At 36.6% G+C, this 11,166-nt stretch overlaps 1 protein-coding gene across 3 annotated transcripts in view; it reads right to left on the bottom strand.

Moving 5' to 3' along the window:
* The window catches only part of GPR155 (G protein-coupled receptor 155), a 31,288-nt gene that overhangs the window by 3,012 nt on the left and 17,110 nt on the right, over positions 1-11,166 (bottom strand). For all 3 annotated transcript variants that reach the window (XM_075756616.1, XM_075756615.1, XM_075756617.1), the window contains exons 7-15: positions 10,294-10,414; positions 8,859-8,943; positions 8,691-8,781; positions 7,351-7,600; positions 6,598-6,699; positions 4,703-4,836; positions 3,097-3,192; positions 2,052-2,116; positions 1,184-1,321 (exon numbers count right to left, since the gene is read on the bottom strand). In XM_075756616.1, coding sequence (XP_075612731.1) covers positions 1,184-1,321; positions 2,052-2,116; positions 3,097-3,192; positions 4,703-4,836; positions 6,598-6,699; positions 7,351-7,600; positions 8,691-8,781; positions 8,859-8,943; positions 10,294-10,414 — 1,082 coding nt within the window. The remainder of the gene's footprint in view (positions 1-1,183; positions 1,322-2,051; positions 2,117-3,096; positions 3,193-4,702; positions 4,837-6,597; positions 6,700-7,350; positions 7,601-8,690; positions 8,782-8,858; positions 8,944-10,293; positions 10,415-11,166) is intronic.

Below are 11,166 nucleotides of genomic sequence, written 5' to 3'. Positions count from 1 at the left end.
ATATTAAAACAACAAAGCAACAAATGTCAGATTTTGATGTCTTCTAAGGCATATATATGATTAATAAAAACCACAAAACCCAACCAAACGAACAGCCCAAGAAACCACACTAGCAGCAGAGGCACAGGAAACACAGCCGTAAACTCCGTCCTATTTCAAAACAAACATTTTCTGATGCATCTTTTCTGTCTGGCATGAAGGAAGCAAGTCCTTGAACTGCCATAGTTCATTTCTCCTAAACAGATAACTTAATTACTTTACTTCTTACAGAACATTACCGATTTCTGAGGAGACTGAACAAAATCATGATGCTGTCAAAAAACAGTTCTGGAATGTGGTTTCAACTACCTGACCATTAAAAGACCATACTAGTCCTACTTAAAAGCTCACATAACAAGAAAAGTAGAAGTGTCCTGTTAGAACAATTCTTCATGTCTCCATTTCATAGAGTAAATATTTAAATAAAGGCAGAATCTTTCTCGTTCCTGCTGCTTCTGTCTGCATTTCTCTTCTCATCCACATACACATACCTGAATACATAATCCTTGATTTGGTATCATAATTTGCATCTGAAAACTTTGCTGATCTCACAAATTGAGGATTAGGCCTCACAAGAGGAATGAGCAAAATAAATTGGATGAACTCAGAAGGTGTAAAGGTCCTAAACCCACTATAATCTCATGTATTGAGTGGCCTCTGAGTACACGCTGACATCAGTTGCAATAGTTTCACCTCCTGTAAAAGCTATTATTAGTAAACATTCAGTCACATAAATACTGACACCTTCTTAATCTCAAAACAAAACAAATGAAGGGTCTCAAGTCTGACAATACTCTTAGACACATGCATTCTATTATAGGCATTACCATATATATTTCTTCAGAAAGATTTGCTCTCCTGAACTCCAGCTAAATGCAAAAACTGGGGCCACGCCTTAAGGATATAAAACTTCGTATAAGTTATATAAAACCTAGATGGGATAATGTGGTAACTTCCACTTCAATGTTTCAGTTTGAGATGAGACATTTCTCTGTTACTGCTAAATTCTTAATCCTCACCTTGAGGTTTGAATAAATACGCCACAACAGGAATTACCCACAGACAGAGTAAACTGCATTTCCTTATTTCCAAAAGGGGAGCTATGACCTTTGTAACAAGCTACACGTGCAGGGGGGAACCTTACCTTCTGCCTCTGACAATGCTTTTGACACAGTGATCTCTATGATAACGAACAAACTGTTGACAGGTCATTCTGATTTCCTCAGGTACAGAGGGATCTGTATGCCCTGCTGCTTCTCTTCCGCCCCAGAGAAATTCAAGTCTTAAAAAAAAAAATAAAAAAATTAAAACCAGCAAATCAACCACAGGCATTTTTAAGGAAACTGCAAATAACAGAACAGAACTCATAGGAAGTTTATCACAACTGTTTTACTGGTTTTGTGCCCAATACTTTATATACAATCTTCCTAATAAACTCATATGGCCTTTGAACACCAAGAGGTTTTATTCTAAGCTCAGGCAGAAGGAAAGACAGAGTTGTTCGGAGCCAGCTTTAGCTGCTGGATTCACACCACAGCCAACTAGCTCTAAGTTAAACACAGCTTTGTACAACTTATGCCTCCACAGTGAGGTACCAATGAAAGTGTCCATCCACACAAAGCACATGCATGAGGTTATGAATATAGGACTTCAAAGCAGCGAGGACAGAAGCTGCTTCAGCATGTGCATTTAAGTTTTTATTTATCAGCTGCAATTATTTCTGAAGATCCATCAGCTCACTGATCCAAATCATGTACTTCACCATCATTTGCCAAAGATTTTGTCTATAGGGAGCCAGTGGGATTTTTGTCTTTGAGAGTGTCATTAGGACAGCAGTAAAAACTCATACACAGTGAACTGCAATTAGCTCTCCATAATTGGGAGAGAAAAGAAATGGGGAAGATCAAACAAACAGGAAATGGAATGCAGTGGCACTGAACACTCAATAACCTGTAAAAATTATCATCTTTAATAACTAAGTTTATAGGTATAAGCGTAAAGATTCTATTTACCTTCGCTTGAATGGTAAAATGATTAAATGCTTATCTAAGCCAAAAACACCAAAGGAAATGAAGCCCTGCAGGAAAAAAAAAATATAGAAAAAGCCAACATTAGGCAAAACCTTTGGTTTCCAAAGAACAGAAATAAAACGTTAAAAACTCATTGCCAAAACAAACGTGAGAAGTATCCCTCTTCTCTAGCTATCATTCAAAATGCATTTCGTTTCTGCTTTGATTTTTCATTTGGGCCTTAAAAAGACAGATTAATACATAACAGTCCATCAAAAACTCTTCAAGAAACAGTTCAGTAAACCTAATGCTGCGACACGCTGTCTGACACTTAGTAATTTAAATCTTTGTTAATGTCAAGAAAAGGACTGACTTATTGTAATTTGAATGCTAGAATACTCTCTAGTTAATTCATTTTTCTGTGCTGCTTTCGTATCAGAACTACTACCATTACCTGATACTGTGGCGCATCTTGTAGGCACACCCATCCATGGATCTATAAAACATTCCTCTAGCATGTGCACTAACACTGCCTGGCTTTCACCTCCATAGATAGCAAAACTATCTTGTGTCAGTTTGCACTGAAATAGGCTATGTGCAGCTGGAACAATTATACATCTAATTGTCAGCTTAATTCTTTAATTGTCAGTTAATTGTTAGCTTAATGGTGCTGTAACTGAAACTGAAGAGATAGTATCTTAAAGCCTTATAGTGAAAGTATCCATGTAGCCATCTTGCACCTATTTAGCTAAACTGGTGTAATTCCACAGAAGCAACAGGGTACAACTTTCTGGTACAAATAAGGCTAAAATGCTACTCAATTTCCATTGTCACTTGTACCTTTGAAAGTTTTCATGCACATAATACATATGCATTAGGATAATAAAGCTATCAAAGCAAGAGAAAAAGCTTGAGAAAAAAAGGCAAAACAACACAAGGAGCCAGTGACTTCAACATTGTTTGAGGACTTTAACTTACAGTGCTTCTAACAGCATGTGCTGCACTACCTGCTAACAAAGTCATTTTCGGAACAAATATCGGTAAGTACCTGACCAAAATTAAACACAGCACAGAAGAACTGCAATTCCACATATAGCCTTCCAGGCTCTTGGTTGAACAGCCACCACAAACAGCTGGAAAGATTCTGTTAAGACAAACAAACAAACAACAACAAAACTCAAAAACCTAACCTGACTGTTAAAAATCAAAAGCACTTTCTTACTCTTCACATGCTAACAGATTCTTGTGCAATTTTCACCATCTTTATTTAACAAATGATTCAGATAAACACCTTAAAACATCATTTTAGCTAGGCTTAATAGCTGGGGCAGGGGAAGGGAAAGACCTTGTTTGTTATTAAACAAAATAATACAAACCATACCAGTGTGGAGGTCCTGCCCCTTTACATGTTTACATAAGGAACTTGCCTTACACATACTTAGGTATTCAACCTAACACAGACAATACTAGCCCAGACAGATTTGCAGTATTTGTCTTTAGGCCTGTTTAGCTGAAACCAGTGCTTTCTACATATTTTCTGCATAGTTAAGATTGCATTAAGCTGAAGCACATACCACTTCAGCTATTTTAGATGCCTGACGGAAAAAACCTCCAAAGTTAACCCCTTTGGGTGTAAAGACTAACTCTTTAACGGAACTGGTCTCATTTCATAGTATCTATGTAATCATTCAGATATAACTAAAATAGAGGCTAAACATTTGGGACACCTCTTAAATATAGAAGATGTTAAGAAAAACATTAGCATGCAGTATTTGATACAGGAAATTTGAGATGGAAAGCTTCCATTTTGTAATTTAACGAAACCTGAAAAGCAATAGTAGTAACTGTTATGCTACACAGTTGTGCCACACTGTCCTGCTTTGCAGTATTATGTATTTGTGCCATAGTATTTTTCATTCCAAATAAAAATACTTTCCTCCTAATTGTCATCCACAAGAAGCTCAACTTTGAGCATTACATTCAGAGAGAGTCGTTTCTCATCTTTGTCACAGTTAAAAATTCAAATTTATATGCCTAATGTATTACATTCCAGCATTTCACGCTTTTACATAGGAGCGGCCACCTTCACAGCTGGGATCTAGTCAGTAATGATCCTTGGCAATACCAACTTAGCCACGTTGCCACCACTAAAAGCAACAAAACTGCATTTGCCCATTTCAAATTATTCTTCATCACTAAAGCACCTCAAAGAAATCCAAGTTCCAAATACAAGCACAGTCAGATGGAAACAATTTTTGTACAGCCTCCTTCAGAAGTAGAAATCACTTTGTATTTTCAATTCGTTATTGTCTTGGGAATAAGACTAGTTCTTGAGAAAAACGTGAAGAGGAGCAGTAGTGATTAATTAATTACCAAGTAATATAATTCCATTAATTTTTTTTCCCTTTAGAGTTCTCCAGTGTGGCTTGCTCACTAACATCACCACTCTTAATTTGCCTCTAATTTATGATGCAGCACAGAAAAATTAATTTTATTATATCCTTCTACCAGTAAGGGACAAAAATGAAACCTCTAATTTATTTAATGAATTGTTACATGAGGAATTGGAAGATTTTTACTGACTGTCTACATAGCCTTCCTAAAAACAATTCCACCTCAATGAATTAAACAACATCAGGAGAAAAAATATTTACAGCGAAGAGGCCAACAATAAGAAGCAAACACAGCAGCACATGTCTGGCCAGCTGTTTGTCTCCGGTCTGTAGAAGCTGTTCTTCCTGAGCCAATACGCAGGTTTGAGCACTGCAATGACTCACACACTGATCAGCTGAAAAACAAGCCAGAAGTTTTCATTAGGCTTCTAACTTACAAACTCCATGAGCAAACTTGTTACTGTAACTTGCTGAGTTAAATTACCTTGTAAGTATCAGTACTGAAGTCACACACACAAAATTCAGTATTAGCTTTGACAATAACCTGTTCAGACATCTATTCTCAAATGAAATAGTAGTTTACACATGCTCCTAAAATTAAGAAACTTTTTGCAGCAGAACTTTTCTTTCAAAGGTTTAATGCAAGCTTAAGTTGTAGTTAACATTTAGAAAACACAACTAGAAATAATGAAACAGTAGCGTTTTCTCAGAACAGTTTTTAAACTTAGAATAAATTTCTGGAATAAATATTTCAAATATACCATCAGCTCTAGTGTTTTTATTCTGTATCTCAGCGTTGTTGAGTTCTAGATCAGACAATAAACTATATTTATTTCAGTCCTGTGACTGTATTTTTAACATGGTAGATCAGAACACTGTCATAATTCTACCAATCAAAAGACCCAGACACACGGAGAATGGATGCTTGTCTTCCAGCTACAGAGTTTTAAGGAATTGTGACTATCTTCCTCTAGAAGGCAGTGTAAAACTTCCTGGAAAGGACATACCTAAGTATTTGCACCAGATACCTGTCAGAGCACTTCAATGGAATAGTAAAAGGATTAGTAATTATTGCAGCCAAAGTTGCACAAATGTATCCATTACAATTTGCTTTTACTGATTTATAGTTTCGAAGTGTTCATTCAGTAGGTCGAAAAAAATTTCCACTCAATCATAAGATATTTTCTACCTTATCTTTTACGATAAGAAAATTAAACTGGCCTTCCTCCACCACTGGAAGACACTCTTATGATGTTTGTCTGAATTACTTAATAGATAAAATAGTTGGCAATAGGTGGAAAGCTAGCATTTTATGCGAGGAGACATAACCAAGAATGTTCCAGTGTGAAATATTTAGATTTGTTGAAAGTTATGCTGCATCTAAACAAAGTATAAGGATATAAACGTCGTTGTTAAGGATGAAAAAACCCCAGAAGAATAGTAAAAAGAGAAAGGTTGCACTGCAGCTAGCTCTGATTATTCAAAACGATGTATGATGAGAATGGGCTGAGCACGCAGTTTTCCACCAGGTGCTGAACAGTCACTTTGATTCCCCCCACCACCCCCCATTTCAGTGACTCCTAAGGCCCCCTAGCCAATTTTCTCCACCTCTTTTCCCTAGCCACAAGTAATACAGCAGCGGGGACATTTGACCTAATCTGCAGTAAGTGCTTGCTCCTCTAGAGCTGAAGTTTCTCATTCAAAACCTCTGCATGATTATAACAAAGGCTTCAAAGACCTTTTTAGAAAACACAAGATGTGAATAGAAGAATATAAAAAACTGTGTTTAAGTTGAAAATTTGAGGCAAAGTAAAGTTATGCACTCAACTTCCTAGTGTCCAAACAAGGCAGTGATGGAGAGGTAAAGCCTAAATGCTCAGAAGGATGTGTTAAAGTAGCTTAGTGGTAAAAAAGGTAAAAAAAAAAACCAACCAAAACAACTGCCCATCTGGAGCACTGAAAGATTACTAATAACTATCAGGTAGAAGAGAACAAACACCTAACATATTGCCTAATACTTGACTTTAATATGAAACATAAGTTATCCAGGTAGAGTTGGGAGAACAACAGCCCAAACAGTTTCTCTGTGAGAACACCCCGCATAAATGTTGTGGAAGAGTTTGCAGTATTAAAACAAAGAGACACTACTGCTTTACCTGTCTCAATTGGAGGAACCTTGCTTTCAACAGCATTTGACACTGCTTTGCTCTCTCGAGCACAGGATAATTCACCATTTGTTGTTTGACAAGAACAGCAACCTATTAAGCATATACAGTAACAGGATAGTTAGCTTCCTTCACTACCATAATTTATTTTTCAAGTATAACAATATATTCTGTACAGCTTTAACAATTATGCTGAAAAATAACCCAAAAGGAAAAAGCAGACAATTTTTGCAATTTTCTGAGAGGGTAAATGGGTTATATTACTAATACATAGAAACATTTAACATAGCACTACCACCATGGAAGCAACACAAGTACTTCTAGCTAGAGGGAAAACATACGGGAAGCAATCAAAAAGGCTACATACAAACAAGGAGGATTAGAAACACATTGACTATCAGTGCTGCAGGCATATAATTCATTCTCAGAGAGACGGTTTAGTGGGTAAACAATCTAAGATGCCTAGTGGACTGCATTTATCACATCCTTATCAAGATACCACTACTTACACAAAAACCACACACATGCTTTTTTTCCTGTCCACTTCCCCCACCCTTACAGTGATAACCATCAAACCTCCTGTAGAAACATAAACCTAAATCCTTGGGCAGTTATATCTAGATTTTCTTCTGTCCTAGCATAACACTGGAAGGTGCAAGCAACTGTCCTCCCCAGGTCAGAATTAAATTTGGAACATTATTGTATTCTGAGCCATTTATTCTTTTTCAAATCTACTTTCCTGACCTCTTTCTGCAGATGGCTGTGCAGAAGATCCTCGAGAAGGCTGTGCAGAGGATCCTGCAGATGGCTGAGGCACAGTGGCTGAAACTCTAGTCCCCTCACTCCCTTCCACTTCAACCTCCTCCACTTGGCTACGCGGTGAATATGGGTTCAATACCTCATAGCTTGACTCTTGCCTATTTCTGTTCATGCACATAAGTGAGATACCCGACATCGATATACTGATGAACAGGATCACTGCTGTGGTAATTATCTGTTAAGAGAACAAAGAAAATACACTTAAATACAAAATAAAGGAAAACAGTTGCCTATATCCGTCTTTCTAACTTCTGTACTTTCCTAAATATACTAATGCATCTGAATACAACAGAGTTTTCTATATTTACTGCTCTTGCATCTTGCGGCATGGAAGGAGAAATCAGTACAGGAGACTAAATTTTCCTGGCCTGAGTAACTTTTTAAAAATTAAAAAAAAAGTAGGGACCCCTATTTCCCATGCAATCCAAAAACATCCCTTCCTCATTATCTTTCCCCTCAGGATCACTAGTGCTCCAGCCTAAGTTCTGTTCAGGTACTTTTTAATTCCAAAGAGAAATATGCTCTTGTTGCCCTCTGGCACAGCTCTAATGCCCATGCTTTCTCCAATGGGGAGCATCCCATTAATTAACCTTTCCTTCTAATCACCTGCCATGGATAGTCTGTGTCCTCTGTGAAGCTGTTTTGGTACTTGTGAAAGTGCCACATGAATAACCCTGAGAGACTCACAGTCTCTCTGTCCACAAGAAAGAGGGAAAACAGGGCAAATCAATGCTAGTGCACTTCACATCCTCTGATAAGAGGAACTATTTATCGGTAAAAACTGTAGTTCAGGCTCAGGGACTTTCAACCTGTGACTGTGCAGAGAGGTCTTCTGTAGTGCAAGCAGTTACTGCTACACATGCAATATAGATCCTATCTATTACGGGCCAAAAGCCATTAATTAGCTATTGGATGGTAACAATTTTAGATAATTATCAAGCAAGACTACAAATTAATCACAGGTAAAGGACTCTACAGTTCATTACCACTCGTAAGCCTTTTCTTTGGGAAGCCTACACCCTCTTTTTCTTAGTCATAGCTGCATAAATGTGAAGGTCCTTGTCCAAACAAGTTTTCTTAATGGTTCATTACAGAAATACATTTTTGTATCAATCTACAAGCATTCTATAATGACACTCTTATTATGGTAGCCTGTACTTTGACTGAAAGCTACTTACATAAGAAGCCAAGAGAGAACGCAATTTCTCAATAATGTATCGAACATGGCAGAAGTCTGAAGTGACAAGAATAGAACATGTTCATACCTGATATTTTCCATAGAAAAAGGCAGAGTCAATACTAGTGTTGTTACGTTCACCAACAATTAGTAAGATTCCCACCAGAAGTGTTGGGATGCTGAAAGAGAAAAACACGAAGTAACATATTTAGCATGCTCCCACTAATTCTACAGGGAAACATCTCAATTGACTTACCCCCATCCAGCTATGATAATAAATCCAATGGGAATCTTTATTGTTTCTCTTTTCCTCAACAGACACAAAGAGAAAGATAGAAAACCTACAAAAAACCCAAAGGAATGCCTTATTATTAAAAAGGAAACCGATAAATACAGAGTCTAAAAACTCTTGTGATGTGACCTGCTCAATAACTAAGATATTCTTCTCAGACCTTCAAATAGTCCAAAATTGTTTTTCTAGTTGTATTCTGAGGAAGTAAAATAGAAACACATATTATCTTAAAAAAAAAAAATCATATTAATAATGAAACTTTGAAGAAATTCCAGGACATTTTATATTAAGCATTCACTTCTAAATGCTTAGAAAGGTTCACAAGTGTATAGAAGACATCATGGGAACATTTAAGACACAAGTAACTAATTTCTTAAGTTATCAATGGCAGTTGTTCTAGATTGACATTCTTAAGTAACCAACAAATCATGTTGTATTCTGTCATAACATTTCTTTAAGAACTGACTAGTCCTTTATAAAGTCAATGACAAATTTAACAAAAAAAAAAAAGTGTTACGTATTTTTACATATATAACTATATATGGGAGTATCTTCTGGAACTGCCTATTCTATTTACACCTCGGAAGCTCAGCAACATTATTCATGCTGAAGCAAAGCTATTATTTATGTTAGGCTTTAGTAATCATGAATTACCTATTTCAGCTAAACACAAATACAACTTGCTCCACAAAAACACCACAGGAATTAAACCTTCTGGACTCAAGAATGGTACAAAAAGTTGCCTGAATACCCAAAGCCTCTCTTTTAATCATACATGTAACGTTATCCAAGCTTCTTGATGCATCTTTCAACCCTGGCTATTTTGAGTAATGCCTTCATTAATCATCTACACTTGCAGAACACACACATTGTTTGTAGAAATTACAATTCCTGGGGGGAAGAAATGTTAAAGCTACTTTGGTATTTCCCTTCATTCTGTTTTTCCTCCTTTTTTGAGGCACAAATTTTTTACATCTACTTAATGCTGAATAATTAAAATCTTAAACTGTGCATTAATTAAAAATCACTAATCAGATTTTGATTAGCTGAAGGGAAACCCATCCTATTTGTAACAAGTCTATTTGAAACATTCATTATTCTATTTGTAATCACTTCTGCTTTGAGAGCAGGTTCTTGTCTTTTATCACAAGCTGGCAAGGCTGCTGTATCTAGCAAAGACAAGCAAGGCCTGCCTAGGTATAAGCTTCCAACGGCAGAAGCAGTGCATGACACCAAGCCCTGCGTTGCTACTGCTGCCTCCTGGCACAGCTTACAAGTACGTATATTTGTAGAACTACGCGCAAGTGAAAAGAACAATTACTCTGAAGAATATAATAAAATTATTTCAGTACATTAATCTTTTATTACAGCACCTAGGTTCTGCCTAGAAAAATCATACCTGTCCACAGGTAGGTGCTATAAAGGGAGCTGTAGAGGAATATAAATACTAGGATCTGCATGGTGATGTCTTGCTCTTTAACAATGAAATTCCATGCCACCATTCCAATGCAAGCAATAAACTGGAACAAAAGGTAAGATGCCATCATTTAAATTGGGAAAGCAGGATGACAAGAAAAAACTGATACAGTGTAATATAGCTACAATAAACTTCGAAACTCCACCCCCAGATTTACTGGAGTGTGATTTTATGAATTGGATAGTTCTCATAGCAGTAAAGCAGGGCAGCAGTACGCTCAGTATTACAGTTATGCCACTGACTATGGCACCCTCTTTTCAGGAGGTTTTGGGGTTTTTTTGATTGGGGTTGGTTTGGTTTTGGTTTTTGTTTTTTTTTTTACAGCAATTATATAGCTCAGATAAACTGGGAGTAAGGCAAGTCAGAAAAAATCTTCATATATAAGTAAAATGTAAAGCTTTTGTTAAGTACAAACCATTAATCTGAAATGATATGGACATGAAGCTGACGTTAACAGATGTTTGTGCAGTCAAGCTTTATACAAGTTTTTGCCCAGTGATACTGCATATATGGCAGTTTTAATACTGTAGGAATCTGAAAAAATAGGCTGAAGTATTATGGAAACAGTAATACAGTAGTTCAACATTTTTTAATATGAAAGCTAGCTTTGCTGTTATAGACAAGAAGCACCTACAACTCTTGATTCATGACTTTTTTCAAATCAGACCCTAGAGAGTTTACTATATATATATATATATATCTATGGGGTTTTTTAAACTACAGAACACTTCAGAAAGCACTACCACACAGATATATTACAAGCACAGGCTGCTCTCACTGAATTTAACAGTGGTT

Source organism: Balearica regulorum, chromosome 6, assembly GCF_011004875.1.
Source record: "Balearica regulorum gibbericeps isolate bBalReg1 chromosome 6, bBalReg1.pri, whole genome shotgun sequence".
Lineage (NCBI taxonomy): Eukaryota > Metazoa > Chordata > Aves > Gruiformes > Gruidae > Balearica > Balearica regulorum.
This window is presented reverse-complemented; position numbering and strand designations above follow the sequence as displayed.